This window comes from Thamnophis elegans, chromosome 5 (genome assembly GCF_009769535.1).
Source record: "Thamnophis elegans isolate rThaEle1 chromosome 5, rThaEle1.pri, whole genome shotgun sequence".
In the NCBI taxonomy this organism is placed as follows: Eukaryota; Metazoa; Chordata; class Lepidosauria; order Squamata; family Colubridae; genus Thamnophis; species Thamnophis elegans.
This window is the reverse complement of record NC_045545.1, coordinates 2,985,263-3,003,668: the sequence shown is the minus strand read 5'-3', so window position 1 is coordinate 3,003,668 and position 18,406 is coordinate 2,985,263. Positions and strand designations below refer to the sequence as shown.

General features: G+C 40.5%; 1 protein-coding gene across 1 annotated transcript in view; it reads left to right on the top strand.

Annotated features, from left to right (window-relative positions):
- The window catches only part of NTNG1 (netrin G1), a 329,237-nt gene that overhangs the window by 285,324 nt on the left and 25,507 nt on the right, over window positions 1–18,406 (top strand). The window contains exon 6 of the mRNA XM_032218780.1: window positions 5,920–6,057. Coding sequence (XP_032074671.1) covers window positions 5,920–6,057 — 138 coding nt within the window. The remainder of the gene's footprint in view (window positions 1–5,919; window positions 6,058–18,406) is intronic.

Sequence of the window (18,406 nt, the reverse complement as noted above, 5' to 3'; positions counted from 1 at the left end):
AAACCATGACCGATAATCCATGAATGTTGAACGCACGAATGAACGTTGACTCCTGCAACCAGGGCGTGGCACCATCCGTCCTTTTATCACCAGAAGCCCCACTAACGAGCCCCAGCTGCATTGTTAATCTTGCATCCCGAAAAGACTCACAGGAGACGTCTGCTGAGTCACAACAGGTTGTTAAGTCAATCTGTCCTCCCCACTGACTTTGCTTGTAAGAAGATCACAAAAGGTGATCACATGACCTCAGGACACTGCCACCTTCATAAATATGAGTCAGTTGCCAAGCATTTAAATTTTGATCACGTCATTATGGGGATGCTGCAAAGGTCACATGAAAAAAATGATCATGTCACTTTTTTCAAAGTTCCATTGTAACTTTGAATTGTCTCTAAGTGAACTGTTGTAAATCAAGCACTACCTGTAATAAACAGCGTCAGCAATCATGACATTAATAATTCCTTTTAAGCTTTAGCATTTCTGAGTATATACCAAAGATGTTGTGATGTTCTACCATGAAATCCCAAGATTCTTAATAGATAATAAATCCTGTTGAACTTGATTAAACTCACTTGTGAGTCAAGAGAATGCTGACTTTGCTTCAATCAGCACATGTTAATGTTTAATGTTAATGTTTAATAAATTTATATGCCGCCCAATCCCGAAGGACTCCGGGCGGCTTACATAAAAACAATTTAAAAGAATACTAAAAAATTTAAAAATAGAAAGACAAGGCAAGCTAAAAACACACAACATGCACTCAACCTTAGTGGGGCTGGACCTCATTCAAGAGGTCAACAGCCCCAGACCTGCTGGAATAGCCAGGTCTTAATAGACTTTCGGAAGGCCGAGAGAGTGGGCAGGGTCCAGATCTCTGGGCGTAGAACGTTCCATAGGGCCGGGGCAGCTACAGAGAAGGCCCTCCCCCGAGGAGCCGCCAGACGACATTGTCTAGTCGACGGCACCCGGAGAAGGCCCATCCTGTGAGATCTTATCGGACGCTGGGAGGTATGTGGCAGAAGACGGTCTCGTAGATGTCCTTCCTAAAGTAAACACTATCCAAGGCAATAAGCAACATTATACTTTAGTTTAGCAAATAAATAAAAGAAAAAAAGAAATGTTCAGGAAAATAGTAACTATCCTCAGCAATTCCACTGATTGCATTTTTAGAACTAGTTTTCAAAATTACCTCAAAACCTTAATAAAGCTGTGTTTTAATGAAATTTAGGACCTTTGGGTTACAGCAGTACTTAAATTATAACCTGTAATCCAATATTTGCAACATTCCTTTAGTAAGTTTCAGTGACAATAGCCATCATGTATTTAGTAGCGTCTGATAAAAAAACACCATAATGCATGTGTCTACAGACACCTAAGCAAACAACTTTATTAAAAACTGAAGAACCACTTGGAGTGCGTGAAAATAGAAAATGTACATGGCCATATAAATAGTGAAATATTATTTAAATATAGATTTGTATAATTTTATCATCCTTCACTATGTTAGTTTTATTTGCACACATTCATAGCAATAGCAATAGCAATAGCAGTTAGACTTATATACCGCCTCATAGGGCTTTCAGCCCTCTCTAAGCGGTTTACAGAGTCAGCATTTCGCCCCCACAGTCTGGGTCCTCATTTCACCCACCTCGGAAGGATGGAAGGCTGAATCAACCTTGAGCCGGTGAGATTTGAACCGCCAAACTGCAGTTAGCAGTCAGCTGAAGTGGCGTGCAGTGCTGCACTCTAACCACTGCGCCACCTCGGCTTCTCATTTTGTTCAGATTTCCAAGCAGATGGATTGCAACTTTAAATCCAGTTCCCGTGGTCTTGTTTCTATTGCCTAAATAATGCTGTGAACTTGATGTGCATTGTGCATGTCCAAAGCCATGAAAGAAGCATCAATGTGCAACAGGTTTGTGTTTGCACAATTCCTAAAATCTGACTAAACTGGCTCTTAGAATTTTTTTTTTAAAAAATGCTTTTACTTGAAAAGCAAGTATTATCTTCAGCCATGGTTGAAAGAATAATTGTAGTATTATAAACAATATTTTTTAAAAGAGGGAGCAACCCTAACATTAATGCTTGTTTTAAATTATTGGCTAGTTGCATCGTTTCTAGAAAAACCCAGGGGACAATCAGCATTCTTAGCATAATTATGTGGTTCAGCATTACTTCAATTGGAAAAGACCGGAGCAAAACCTTTCTTTTGCATTTAGTTTTGTGCTTAGGAGTTCAGGTTATATAAAAATAACTACCCCATAATTGTAGCATAGAGTGACAGATATCTAAATGAGCCTGTACTACCTTGTTATTCTGAATTTATAGTGACTCTCAAATCACATATTGTAAGTGTCATTCGTAATTCATAGAGTCTGAAAAGTTGCCCAACATGTAATACTTGCTTTTTAGAATAAATTCTCCTTAAACTTTTTCGACTTGCAGTGTAGAATTATCACCTTTTAGCGTTCTGTTTTTCCTTTTCTCCTCTTGCTGATTTGTAATCAAATTGCAGTAAATAAACAAATGGAACAATGTTTTTTTTAAAAAAAACAATAATAGTAATAACGCTTTTCACACAGCATGAATTCGAAGGAAATACTTTGGGATCTCACTATTTAATAACTGTAGGCAAAGTTATTGTTACCCTGAAATATAAATTCTATCCACACAGGAGTTATTTGCAATCAAAATCAAATTCTTAAAGAAAAAGATTCCAGAAAAACCAATAACAAGAGTTAAATGAAACAGGAAACTGATCTAGGGAAGATGCAATAAAAATAATTCCGTTGTTTCAAACTGCATTAAAACAGTAGAGCAAGTTGATAAATGTTGCAGTTATTGACAGTAGGTACAGGGAATTTACAGCCATAAATCATATCTGATTTCTCATTATCAAACTGGAAAAGATATTTAGGCAAACTTTTGTTACATCCACTGGAATGACCAATAGCTTCTTAAAAGGCTACTTATGAAAGGGTCACTTTTAGCATTATTGCTAACTTCTTTTTAAAAATCCATGAATACCCCACGTGGAATAATGTGTATTGTTCTAGTCACTATAGAAAACTTACTATGGAATTGGAAATCTTTAGGAAGAGAGAAACCAGAATTATCAAGGAAAAGTTACAAATGCCTGGACATTTTAATTTAGGGCCGAGGTGGCGCAGTGGTTAAATGCAGCACTGCAGGCTACTTCAGCTGACTGCAGTTCTGCAGTTTGGCTGTTCAAATCTCACTGGCTCAGGGTTGACTCAGCCTTCCATCCTTCCGAGGTGGGTGAAATGAGAACCCGGATTGTTGGGGGCGATATGCTGATTCTGTAAACCGCTTAGAGAGGGCTGAAAGCCCTATGAAGTGGTAGATAAGTCTAACTGCTAACTGCTATGCTATTAAAGAACAGATGAAAGTGTAATATAATAGGTAAACCTCATGATTGGTCACATAGCAATCGTTTGAAGTTACAAAAGCCAGACAAAGGGTATGTATGACTCTGTTTCAAAGTTATGGCAACTGCAGCCGACCCCGTGGTCATTCATTCTTACAACTGACCACAGGATGCTGCAATCACACTCCTCTCCACTCTCTCCTCAAGTCTCCCGCTTCCCACCCCACCTCCAGCAACAATCATGTACTCTGCCCCTCAATGTCTCTGGGCCACTCGGCATCATCTGAGAAGCGAGTGCCATTTTCCGAGCACTCTAATCAGCCTCTAAAATTGGCTTCCTTCTCACTGTTTCCCTCCTACTGGTGGCTTGCCTTAATATGGCAACCCTTAACCAGGGTTGATCTAACAGCATGTTATTATGCTATTCCGATGGGATTATTCAAATATTTAAAGATAAAAGGTAAACCAAATGTGAGTATATATTTCTTAAACCTGAAATTAAAAGTGCTGCGACCGATGCAATATTTAATTAGAGAAGTGCTATTTTTAAAATATGTATAAGATCAAACATTGTCCACCTCAATGTCTTTATGTTTAACACAATAACGGAAAAGCTAGACTTAAGATTTAAGATTTAATGAATTTGTATGCCGCCCAATCCCGAAGGACTCTGGGCGGCTTACATAAAAACAATTTAAAAATACTAAAAATTTAAAATACAAAGACAAAGCAAGTTAAAAGAACACAACATGCACTCAGTTCTTAGTGGGGCTGGAACTCAATCAAGGATCAGCAGCCCCAGGCCTGCCGGAACAGCCAGGTCTTAGTGGACTTTCGGAAGGCCGAGAGAGTGGGGAGAGTCCAGATCTCAGGGAGTAGATCGTTCCATAGGGCTGGGGCAGCTACAGAGAAGGCTCTCACCCGAGGAGCCACCAGACGACATTGTGTAGTCGATGGCACCCGGAGAAGGCCCATCCTGTGAGATCTTATCGGAAGCTGGGAGGTATGTGGCAGGAGGAGATATCCAGGTCCTAGGCCATGTAGGGCTTTAAAGGTGATAAACAGCAAGCGCGTTCGGAGACCAATAGGGAGCCAGTGCAGCTCGTGGAGGATAGGTGTCATGTGGGTGTACCTCGGTACACCCAGTATCGCTCGAACTTGACTTGAACTAAACTCCTGCTAACTAATTTTCTTAAACATTAATCTTAGTCCTACTACTACTCATCTCAGATTTCCAAGGTAGGAAATGTTAATATATTAATAAGAATTATAACCTTGAATGAAGAATGGACTCTGCTGGATGTGTGCTCCGTGTGAGTGAACAACATCCAGCAAAGACCATAATCAATTGGATACCACCAGAGATTCAGAGAAAAAGAGGAAGGCCAAAGAAAACCTGAACATAAAAACATTACAGGAAGACCTGAAAAACATCAATCTTAAATGGAAAGATGTGGAGACTGTAGTGGCAGACATAAATAAATAAATGAATGAATAAATAAATCCTTGGGAAGGACTCAAGAGGTGAATGAAAATTCCAAATCCAGTCTAAACATCTGGTTCATTGTGGGACAAACCACAATAATTATAATGATACCCAAAAATCCAAATGTCAGCAATTTCTAAACACTAAAATGCTGTAAATAAATTCAATTAGTCCTTGGGACTATAAAGAATGACTATTCTGGAAATGCGTAAAGTATCTTTTCATTGCCTGCAGAAACCATTCAGCACTACAGTGTGTACAGAAGAGGGAACTTCACTTTCTCTATTTTAATCATTTAAAATGTACTTTACTCGATGACCTGTTGATGTTTCTTGAAATGCCAAGCTTACCTGATGTTCATTAAAACAAATCTAAAAAAACATGAAGATCAAATTGGAAAGCTAACTATACTTTTGAAGACAGCAGTGACTTCATTCTTTGTTTTATTTCTACGCCATCTTCTTATTCCATCATGAAAATCATTCATTAAAGTAACTTTGCCAGCATTTACAGACAGGAATTCATATTTAATTTCAAAGGGCAACAGGGAATTTATCATCGGGCTTTCCCCACCCCGCCTCTCTCTCTCTCTTTCAATCTTAATCCCTTCCCTTTTGTAGGAACGAAGGAAGGGTTATGATTTTGTGATGCTGTGATTGGCGGGATCCACCTTAAATTCATAACGTGGCTCATGTATATATGGATCTATACATCCTTTAGTTAAAGGTGAATATTGCAAACTGATTAACAAGAGACTTTCATGCATGGTGGGGTTTTTCCCCCTTTCCATCATCTTTAAATGCTGATGGACATCTATGGTCCTACAACTATTGTTGAACTATATAATACTGATCATTATATTTCAGCAATGGCCGTAACTGAGCATTAGCTATACTGGTTGAAGCTAATGGAACCCGGGACCAGCTAAACACCTCAACCCTGCGTTATATTTAGAAAGTGAATCTTGTTACCCATTTCAGTGATGCATTATTTATGACCATGTGCCCCTGGCACTGAGTTGACGTTTGTTATCTTGTTTCTGCAGAGTGTAATTGTAACCGTTTGGGCTCAGTCCATGATCGCTGTAATGAAAAAGGAATTTGTGAGTGTAAGCAGGGAGCAACAGGGCCTAAGTGTGATAAGTGTCTGCGGGGATATAACTGGCACATCCAGGGTTGTCAATGTAAGTAATTGCCCTACTTCTGCCCCCCCCCCCTTCATCCCTTGCTGCCTGTGCTTCCCTCGTGCCAGCATGCTCGGCCCCCAAGGCCAGACTAATTTTTTTTAAAAAGAGCGAGCTTTCCAAATGTATCCCGCCTGAACCTGAACTCTAACGGGAGCATTCCAACAAAGGCAATAAATTGGCTATGCAATCCATTTGTTTCAATATGCTGTGTTAAGTGCCCCTTTTCTTTCTTTCTGCTAATGCTTGGAGCACCGTGGAACTGAAAAATAGCACGCGTTGGTGTCTTGCCAGCTCTAGTTCAATGGAACTATGATGAGCTATACTTCTCGTGCCCTGGTTCCAAATGCAGAACCAGAAACATAAACACGATATACTAATATGCATGTGCATTTTCTCTTTTTGCATTTACCTTTTCCTAGATACTGGAAACTTGGAAGTCATGAATTAATCTATTTCTCTCGCTTAAGCCCTTAGTTTGGGAGTAGTTTCTGTTTACTATCTGCTTTTCTTCCCCCGTATGAATCTGACAGTGTTTAAATTGCTTCAGGTAATAGAGAGTTGTTACTTCCAAAAGTGCATACTGAAAACACCCTGTTGCCGCTCCGGCCCTATGGAATGAGCTGCCCCCAGAGATCCGGGCCCTACCCACCCTCATGGCCTTCCGCAAAGCTGTTAAAACCTGGCTTTTCCGGCATGCCTGGTGCCGTTGACCTCTTGATTGAGATCCGGCCCCTCTCTGATTGGGTGTATGTTGTGCTTTTTCTTAACTTTGTTGCGTCTCATTGTTTTAATTCTTTTTTAATCATTTTTCATTTCTGTAAGCCGCCCAGAGTCCTTCGGGATTGGGCGGCCTAGAAATGCAATAAATGAAATGAAGTGAATGAAATGAAAACAAGGGGAACCCGTGTTGATTCTGTCTTGTTCAACCTCCCAACCGCAGTTACTAAGTCTTCATCAGATTCAGGGCAAAGTTTGGCTAAAGTTTGAAAGCAATGTCTGAAGCAGGTTTTTTGTAAAAACTGCTCCAGGGCTTACTTAATTATATCGACCTGAAGCTGATTCTGGGAAATGCTAGGAAGGAAGAAGAGAAATTTTTAGTGAAAAGAAGAACGGGAAGGGTGGAAAGGAATATGTAAGCTATTCCCAAGTTACAACTATGGTTAACTGTGTGGGAAGTAATAAAAATGCACTGCACAAATTTTGGATGACCATTCATGTGTTGATGCCAGTGTTTTTACATTACAACACAGTCATGGGGGAGGGGGAGAACCACACACACACACACACCAGCAGGCTATTTGAGAAATAGAAGCAAAAATGGAGTTTCAGGTAGGTAACATTCAATTGTATCCAGTTAGAATACATGACTTCCATAAGTTCACAATGGAAGTTGTCTTGGCTAAATTACAAATAAACATTTTGTTAAGATAACATTAAGGTTGGCTCATCATAGTGAGTTCTCAGGAAAAAAAGTTGCAATTTGATGTGCTTTTTATCTGATGTTCTGCATGTTGTATGCTAATATATTTTCATTTCTATTTTACTTGTGCTCTTTCTTCATACTTAATGGCTACTCATTAGTTCTGTTGTGTAGTTATCACGTGACTCTTCCTCATCGCCCAGGAGATATTCAACTCTTTTCTTCAGGTTCATCTCTTTGAATGCATCTCAGATCTGCAACAATGACTGAAGGCAGTTGCAATGCCAAATGTGGGACTGATGAGCAAGTCATCCTCCAAAAGAGGGTGCAGGCAAATTTAACCTGCCTTGAATGCAAAGTTTGCATAGTGTTTGGAATCAGTAAGAAGATAAGAGTTGGTGTCATTTAAAACTAGGAATATATGGTTTAAAGCAGGAAGTAACCAAATGAAAACTTAGCTCTACCATGATTCAATAGGTGATTTTAGATAAAACCTCAGACTCTTCCATTGACAGTTTCCAAAATAACAATAAGATATTACGCACAATTATTCACAGTGGTGGGTTTCAAAAATTGTTCGAACCTACTCTGTGGGTGTGGCCTCCTTTGTGGGAGTGGCTTGCCACTCATGTGACTGGATGGGAGTGGCTTGCCACCCATGTGACCGGATATGAAGATGCCGGCGACACTTGTCAGGACCACCTTAAATTACCCCACACACAGCACTGGCCTGCATAAGAATAGTATGTAAACTTGTTTTTTAAAAGGCATCTTTGGTTTGTGTTAAAACAACTTCAACACACGCAATGTTCTGATTGCACCACAAACGCAGTAGTCATCCTTACCTTTCACAGGGGCACTGAGTTTTATAAATATGAGCATGATAGTGTAGAACAGTGGTTCCCAAACTTGGCAACTTTAAGACTTGTGGACTTCAACTCCCAGAATTCTCCAGCTAGCTCTTCTGGCTGGAGAACTCTAGGAGTTGAAGTCCACAAGTCTTAAAGTTGCCAAGTTTGGGAACCACTGGTGTAGAATAATCATATCCAAGGACCAGTGGTGGGTTTCAAAAAATTTTGGAACCTCTTCTGTAGGTGTGGCCTGCTTTCCGGGTCCACTGGTGGAACCTCTTCTAACTGGTTCAGTAGATTTGACGAACCGGTTCTACCGAATAGGTGCGAACTGGTAGGAACCCACCTCTGATTATTCATGAAGAACTTTTGGGTAATCTTATAATGATTTGCTTGTGCAGGAATGTAAATCAATGAATGAATTCTTAGGAGAACAGGTATGATTTCTGAATTGATATGGAAGCTTCTAAGACTACAGGTAATCCTTGATATATGACCATTATTGGGATCAGAACCTCTTTGCTATGTGAGGTGGTCATGAAGTGAATCACAGTTTATGACCTTGTTTGTTGTGATCATTAAGCAAATCGTCATAATTGTTAAGGAAATCCAGCTTCCCCCATTGACTTTGCTCATCAGAAGCCAGTATGTTGCAAATGCTGATCATATAACCCTGGGATACCACAACATCCTAAATACATGGTTTTTTTATTTTTTAAATTTTTTATTTGATTTTTATATAAACAATACATTTTCCATTAACCAGTATGTCATCTGGGTATAAATATTTTGTGCCAACATTAAAATATACAATCTTATTCATTATTTAATCTCATCAGCTTAATTTCCAATTCCTTAAGTATCTCTTTTAAAAAAAAACACAAATATTTCATCATTTGTCAATCATTAAGACATTGAAGTACAATTTTTTTGTGTGCCCCTCCCTCCCTCCCTCCACCCCCCCAACCCCCCTCCTCCTTCCCCCCCTGACTTCCCAGAACCCGTACACGGTATGGATTTTAACTAACACAGTCTAAAATCTATTGAGAAAAAAGAGATAAAGAAATTAATGACATTCATCCTAAATACATGTTGATTGCCAAGCGCCTAAATTTTGATCACATGATAGGGTCACTGCAACAGTTGTAAGCACAAGTATCTGTCACTTCTAGGAATCCCATCTTAACTTTGAATAGTTGCTAAACAAATGATCATAAGTCAAAGCCTAACCCCCCCCCCCCTATGTACTTCCCAGACTATTCTACTCTGGAAGCATCTGTTCTAGCAAGCCGAGAGTTTATATGTCTTTTTGCGCAGATGGAAATGTGTCTTTTAATCTGGACCCTTGAAATGGTTCCCAATTTATTTAATAATATTTATTGTAAAGTGTAAAGCTGTTTACTGCTGGATTTGGACTTTTTAACGTGAACGAAATTGCCCTTGTATTCTCCATTGTTCAGTACCAGGGGGAGGTTACTGCAAAATCCCCATTCCCTCCCGATCAGCTGGGACTCGGGAAGCAGAAAATAGATGTGGGCAGGGCCAGTCACATGTGGTCTTTATTGGTTCTCCAAACTAGTGGCGGGTTTCAAAAAATGTTTGAACATACTCTGTGGGTGTGGCCTCCTTTGTGGGAGTGGCTTGCCGCCCATGTGACCAGATGGGAGTGGCCTGCCGCCCATGTGACCGGATGGGAGTGGCCTGCCGCCCATGTGACCGGATGGGAGTGGCCTGCCACCCATGTGACCTGGTGGGAGTGGCCAAGATGATGTTATTATTAGATATTACTAATTACTAGATATTATTAATATTACTAGATCATTATTAATGCGTAGATAACTGTGGGACATTACACCCCCACTCCCACCCACACACAAACTATAACAGTGCCAGGAAAACACCAAAAAATAAGACTCCCCCCCCAAAAAAAAAAGACTGCCAATGAAACCAATTTTTTTTTCTTAATCCTAAGGACAGGAAAGACAAAGTCACTGGAATAAAAACCATCAAGGCAATGTGGAAAATTATAAAGGACAGGCGCTCATAGTACCATCAACCACCTCAGAATTACCTAAACAACGAGGGTGAAACACACTAAATCTGGCAAAGCTGCCTTGCAAGAAACCTGGCCTGCCCATAGAAAAGCAGCCACTTTGAGACACGTAAACCTGGTCTGAACATTTAAAAGCAACATATTGCGTCACAAAGAAAACATTTGCAAAAAGGAATAACGGACCGGGAGGAACCCAAACTACTCAACATTTCCACTAACGGTTCTCTAGAACTGGTCAGAACCTGCTGAATGCCACCTCTGTAGTAGACGCTGAAATAAATTATTTTAATATAGTACATATTATAAACAGTGGCAGATAGCATCACCAGCACCAAAAAAAACTAGTTGGGTTGATATTTGGGTCTCTGCAGGTGTATAGAGGCTGGAATACTGGAATACTGCAGTAGGCTGCAGTAGACTGCAGTAGGCTGGAATACTGCAATGTGCTCTACATGGGGCTGCACTTGAAGAGCATTCGGCGACTTCAGCTAGTCCAGAATGCGGCCGCGCGAGCAATTGTGGGTGCACCTCGCTTCACCCACGTTACACCTATCCTCCGCGAGCTGCACTGGCTGCCTGTCGATCTCCGGGTGCACTTCAAGGTGCTACTTATCACCTATAAAGCCCTTCATGGTAGTGGGCCTGGGTATTTGAGAGACCGCCTACTGCCAATTACCTCCACTAGACCGATACGATCGCATCGATTAGGCCTCCTCCGAATTCCATCTACTAGCCAGTGCAAACTGGCAACTACCCGGAGGAGAGCCTTCTCGGTGGCTGCTCCAACCCTCTGGAACGAACTCCCCATGGAGATTCGGACCCTCACCACCCTCCAATCCTTCCGCGCCGCTTTGAAGATCTCGCTGTCCCGGCTGGCCTGGGGTTAAGATTCCAACCCCACCCGAATTGTGTGACTGTTGTGCTTTCTTTTAATATGTTGTATTGTTTCCATATTGGAATACTGTTTGTCTTTCCCCCCCCTCCCTTTTTGAATTGTGAGCCGCCCTGAGTCCCCCCAGGGAAAAGGGCGGCATACAAATAAAGGAAATGAAAATAGAGTCCTCCCATTCTTAAAACATGGAAAATATCACAGATTTGTTACTAAGCAGAGACTTTCTAATTCACAGATTAGTAAGCACGTCAAACAACACAGCATCTGCAAGATATAGTCCTATTCCCTAGTACCATATTACTTAGTCCTGGATTTATCTGGATAATAAACTCTTTTTCACGTTCGGCTTTATCTATTTCCGAGGGAAATTTATGATGCAATTGCAGAAATTATTAGAGCGAGCCCAGCAATAACATCTCTTTAATGTGAGATAAAGATTCCCTGAAGAAATCTTCCCTCAGGACTGAAAAGCAGACCCTTGATCCTGATCCCAGTGGTGGCCAAAGCTTAACCATTATTAATTTATATAAAACATTAATCTGGCCACTCATCTTATAACCAGTCCTGGGCAATTTGCGATCCCAATCAATTATCCAGCATCAGTTAGTGCAGTTGTTGGAGTGGGGGGGAGACTGAGAAGGTTGAAATAAAAAACACCAGCTCTTCTTGTAAAGGATGTGCATCAGTGGTGGGTTTCAAAAATTGTTCGAACCTACTCTATGGGTGTGGCCTCCTTTGTGGGAGTGGCTTGCTGCCCATGTGACCGGATGGGAGTGGCTTGCCGCCCATGTGACCGGATATGAAGATGCCGACGAGACTTGTCAGAACCACCTTCAATTACCTCCCACACAGCACTGGCATGCATAAGAATATGATGTAAACTTGTTTTTCAAAAGGCATCTTTGGTTTGCGTTAAAACAACTTCAACACACACACAATGTTCTGATTGCACCACAAGCGCAGTAGCCATCCTTACCTTTCACAGAGGCCCTGAGTTTTATAAATAGGAGCATGATAGTGTAGAATAATCATATCCAAGGACCAGTGGTGGGTTTCAAAAAAATTTGGAAGCTCTTCTGTAGGTGTGGCCTGCTTTCCGGGTCCACTGGTGGAACCTCTTCTAACCGGTTCGGTAGATTTGACGAACCGGTTCTACCGAATAGGTGCGAACTGGTAGGAACCCACCTCTGATGTGCATCCCATAAGTGAGATATGGAAGGTTTATTTAAATGGCATGTGTTACTATTTGGAGTGATTTTCTTTGGAATTGTTGGTATGGAAAAAAAATTGTATTTTGGTGCTTGTCTTTCTTTATTTTTGGCTTTCTTGTAAAAATCTTTGTGTTTTGTTTGTTTCCTAGAATCTTTTTATGCCTTCTAAATGGGGCTTTGCTTAAAACTAAGAGTTGAGACAAGGAATCTTAAGGTTTATATGTGTTGATTCCTGTTAATATTCTGGAGTTCAGTTTGGGCTTTTTGCTGATAATTGGGGCAAGGAGATGTTACTTACTTGATTTACCTTTAGAGTTGAGTTATGGGAGGAGGAGTTTTATATTTGTTAATTAAGGGGAGGTGACGGGATTATGAACTTGGCATGATGAGTGGAGAAAATTGCTTTCTTAAATGGGAGTTTACCTTTTTGCTTTCATTGAGTTTTGTTTCTTTTGTATGATCTTCGCATTATCTTTTATTGTTTTTTTTAAATCTTAATAGAATTATTATTAAAAGAAAACTGTGTTTCCCAACTTCAGATGCAAGATCTCCCAGAAGCTTATAAGGCATTACCACCACAATATAACAATTTTAAAACTAAAGCAGTAATTTAGGAAACAACATGTACTAATATTTAGTACAACATGTACTAAATGCTAGGCAAGCATCGCATTTAGAAGCCAAATGTCACCCGAGTTTTCCTTCATTTAGGGTAGAGGGTTATTTCAAGAAAATGTTATCTTTGCCATCATCATCATGTTTCAGTAGAGGATCAATACGCGTAGATAAGAAATCTATGCGTTTCCAGGACAGAGGGGAACGTGATTACATACCTTGCCTCATTAACAAAATCATTAATTCACTTGAACATTTTAGATTCAGATACTTTAAATGTCTTGGTTCTGTCTTCTGTCAAATGATCTTTTAGAGAAGACCCAATTTGGGGGAATGATTTTCCCAAGAAGCTCTTCAACAAGTAGCATTAGAATTGCTTCATTTATGCTTGTCCATACAGTGGCATTATTTAGGAGCAGTGTAGATACTCTAAGCGATCAGTCTCCGGATACGCTTCAAGGTGCTAGTCGTAACTTACAAAGCCCTTCATGGTATTGGATCTGGGTACTTGAGACCGCCTGCTGCCAATTACCTCCCACAGACCCATTAGATCTCACAGGGTCGGCCTCCTCCGGGTGCCATCTACCAGCCAATGCCATCTGGCTATTACCCGGGGGAGGGCCTTCTCTGTGGCAGCTCCGGCCCTCTGGAATGAACTCCCCGCAGGGATTCGGACCCTCACCTTTCTCCAAGCCTTCCGAAAAGCCGTCAAAACCTGGCTTTGCCGGCAGGCCTGGGGGTGATGAGTTCCCTCTCCTCTCGACATGTATGGTTGTGTGACTGTTGCCTATTTTTATTATTTGTATTTTGTTTTTATGTTCCCCTTTTCCCCCTTTTGAATTGTTCGCCGCCCTGAGTCCTCCCGGAGAAGGGCGGCATACAAATAATAAAATTCTATTCTATTCTATTCTATTCTATTCTATGATCACAACTATTCCATTACTACAGGGGAACTTGGTTGTGGGCCCCAATGACTTCCCCAGGATTGTCGAGCAATTTCTGTGTGTATAAAAGTCTCCTGCTAAGGAACAAGTAGTTGCTGCTGTGTTTCCAAATTTAGGAAACCGGGATAGATCCGCTGTTGCAAGGGGAAGGCCTTCCGTCAGAGCACAAAGCAACAACTTCAGAAACATGTAGCAATTCAAGAGTTCTCTGGGTGTGTTGCAGCATCCCACAAATGAAACAAAACATACTGGTTTCCGTCTAGTTTGCTGCCTTGATAAGTTGTACTATGCATTGTACTGCCAAATTTCAGTTCAGTTTAGTTGAGTAAGATTTTTTTTTCCCCTTGCACAAAATTGGCGAGGTGGCGCAGTGGTTAGAGTGCAGTACTGCAGGCTACTTCAGCCGACTGCTAACTGCAGTTTGGCAGTTCAAGTCTCACCAGCTCAAGGTTGATTCAGCCTTCCATCCTTCTGAGGTGGGTATAATGAGGACCCAGATTGTTGGGGCAATATGCTGAGTGTAAACTGCTTAGAGAGGACTGTAAAAGCACTATGAAGCAGTATATAAGTCTAAGTGCTATTGCTATTATCTTGCTGATTCTTAGCTGTAATAATATTTTCCCCTTCTGACACCCTTAGTAAACAGCAGCTTCCCCCCGCCCTTGGAAAGATTCAGATTTTTCTTTCTATTTTAATTTGATGTTAGTATTACTAATCACAAATGTATCTCCTTTGCTACACTTAGAGCGAGACTTCACACAGGCTATTAATTATTTCTCCAAAGTGACATTTCAAGGCAAATGAAGAACCAGAGAATGTTTTTCACTTGGTATTACAGATTGACAGTGAAAATCATCAGGCTTCATCCGCTTGAAAGCTTCATCTGGAGGGAATTTGTAGAAGATTTCAGATTAATTAGAAACTCTTAACATAATACTATTAAAAGATTCCGGTTAGTAGCACTTAAAAACACCACAATTGTACATACTCTGCATTCACTTTTTAAGTGAAAATGGTATTTCATTTTTTACTACACATTATGCAAAGGAATTAAGAATTTCTTTGGTTCCATTTGATTGTAAGAGCAGAGTAACAGCTTCCCATATTAAAAACCCGCATTAAAATCTGGAAAGCATGACCACTAACCTCTGAAGAGCACTCTGAAATCAGGAATAGTTGGACTCCTGAAACATTCCCGCAAAATGCAATTTTAAATACAAATAGTCTTTGACTTACAACCACAATTGAGCCCAAAATTTCTGTTCCTAAGGGAAAAATTAAAGTGATTTTTGCCTCATTTTACATTTTTTTTAGTGAATCACTGCAGTTGTCAAATTAGTAACCCCGCTGTTAAGTGATTCCGGCTTCTACATGGACTTTGCTTTACCAGAAAATCACAAAAGGTGATCACATGACCCCAGGATCCTGCAATCGTCATAAATATGAAAGTTTGAAAGTTTCTCCTAGTCCTGCTCTTCAAAGCTAGCTCTCCATCAGCTTTTAATATGTGAAGAAAAAATAAACTGTCAAGAGAAGTGCACAGTCATGGTTGGCGGGAGTTGAGAAAAATCCTCAAAAAAGGAAGAAGCTTAAAGAACAAAAGACTGTATACAAAGTGATGCACAAGCAGTCTTTGTTCACTTTTATGACACTCATGGATCTGTAATGCAAAGGAAAATTGAAGTAAGAATTTAAACATAGTTGCAGTTTTCAGTTAGTTACCTGTTGTGGCCCGGCAGGAGCCGTTGGAGCTGCCACCAGACTCCGACAGTGAGGGACCTTCTGAGTCAGCCCTGGAGGATGTGGAGGATCCTGGACAGGGTTCCGACTCCGAGCAGGGTGCAGAGAGACTGGTTGGTCACCAGGTGGCGCCTGAGCCTTGGATCAGTGGGGAGGAGACAAGAGAGAAGGATCCAGAAACCACCTATGAGTTGTTCCAGGATGCATGCCGTCGAAGGGCTACTCGGCGTCAAGAACAACTACGTAATTACAAGAGGTAATTACACTCAGCTGATGCTCATTAAGATCCTCTCCCGATTATAAAAGAGACTGCTTGTGCCATGCCCTTCTTGCAGAAGTCAACGTTAGTGACTAACGAGAAACAAACTTGGCAGGCTGGATTGCTGCCAGAGTTTGTTTGCATTGCTGCCAAGGTTTGTAGGACTTGCTGCCAGAGTGCTTATCTCTTTGTTTATTTGGCTTTCAGCCAACGAGAGTCTGGACTGATTAAAAAACATTATCATTTATGTTTGTCTCAGCTTTCGTTCCTGGACGGAGGATGGGGGTCAGAACAATAACCACTTTGCTTAACAATAAAATTGTGCTACCTAATGAGGATTATCTATATGAAAGTGGTGGAAGAAAGGATGGGCTGTAAGGATAGAATTATGTGGAGAGATATGGTGAATAAAATAATGTAAACTAAATATTCTTCCATCTTCTTCCAATCTTGTTTTTTTCTTTATACTGTACTGCTTATCCTTTTTCTGCATTTGGTTATCCTAAACCTGGTGGACGTTCAGTGAAAATTCATCCCTGTAGTTACTAGTTCAGTTCTCTTATACATTTTGTTGGCCTCAAAAAACTATAGACTGGTACTGTATGTAGTATTCATACATGGTACAAATAAAGAGGTTAATTATACACTGTTAAAATCTTTTATGTACATGTTGAAAAGGAAATGGAGAGGAATAGAGAACTTTATAGGAAATAAACATAGTAAACATGATGGTTCATTAAAGCAGTGTTTCTCAACCTTGGCAACTTGAAGATGTCCGGACTTCAACTCCCAGAATTCCCCAGCCAGCATTTGCTGGCTGGGGAATTCTGGGAGTTGAAGTCCGGACATCTTCAAGTTGCCAAGGTTGAGAAACACTGCATTAAAGTACCCAGCTCATTTGAATAATAATCCTTAAAACAACGTTACGGGTTTTGTTTGATAGAAGTTATTTTCCAGTTGATCTCTTTGTAAATGATAGCAACCTTAATTTATTTGGCTATGAATCAAATTAATGAAGCAGTTTTTATGGTATAGAAAATTGCGTTTTTATTAGCCCATTGCAACCCAAGTCAACAAGAAGATAACTACCCAAGATGTTGTCCTAAGAAGATCTGGCAGCTGAATTATCTACTATGATTGTGCCTAAAAGTTCCACTTGAGAGTTGGTCAAGTGGTATTACATTTTCAAATGAAGACAGACTTAATGGAAGTTATTATATGATGGCCTAATGCCAGTTTGACTACAGAATACGCCCCTTAGGCTGGTTCAATAAGTTGACTCTAGCATAGGAGGAATGCATGTCTGAGCCAGTGAAGCAGTACTATAGACCTTAAGTGAATTATAAATACCAGTTTTCTACGATGTCATCTGTCAACTTTATTGCACTAAGTTCAATCATGATAGTATGCCATGAGTGAGATAATGGCTTATACCATACTGAAATGCAATAACCGAGATCATTGCAGTAAAGGCAGGATGGTTTTTTTTTAGATATATCCAGGCACAGATTAGGAATAAACATAGGTTTATTTGTGTCCTTCTCATGTCCACTTTAGATGACACCAAATTCTGCTGCAGGATAAGTCATTCTTCAACTCTCATTAGGGTAATCTCAGTTTATTGAACTGAGAAATATACTTCCCTGCCTGAGACCTTGAAATAAACTGTGACCCGACAAATGCACGCATGACAAAAGCGCTCGGATAAAACCACGGCAAAAAAACCATGACGTCATAAACACGCCCACAATAACGCACCGACAAAACCGCACCCACCAAAGCGCGATTTAAGTTAAGGTAAGGGTTAGGGTTAGGTTCAGGGTTAGGGTTAGGGTTATTAGGTTGTTATTAGTTGTTTGTTGAAGGCGCGCTGTTGTCGGTGCGCTGTTGTCGGTGCGCTTCTGCGCGCATTCATTGGTGTGATTTTGACCTTGCGGTTTTCTCGCTGCGGTTTCGTCAGCACGCTTTTGTCGAGCGCGCATTTGTCGGTGAATCGAAATAATCAGATTAGGCTAGATTTTGCTTATTTAAAAAATATTTTTATACAGATTGGTGATGTGGGCACCTTGTGTCCTTGATACTATATCCCAATAACAAATATGTTGGGGTTTGAATCAGACATCATCCATAGTTTTTGAAGTGAGCTTGATCAACAGCACAAGTTTAATACTAAGTACAAAACTCTTCCTTCAGATGTTAAAAGAAATAAGTATTGTGATTATCAAGAAAAATGGGCCACCCAGGCCTGATATTGAATTACACATTTTTGCTTTATTGAAGTTATTTATTTTTGACTGCTGCTCTTCTAACCTTCTAAGAAGCTTTGTGTTTGTGCCATGTCTTGTTCTCTTCCCTCAGTGT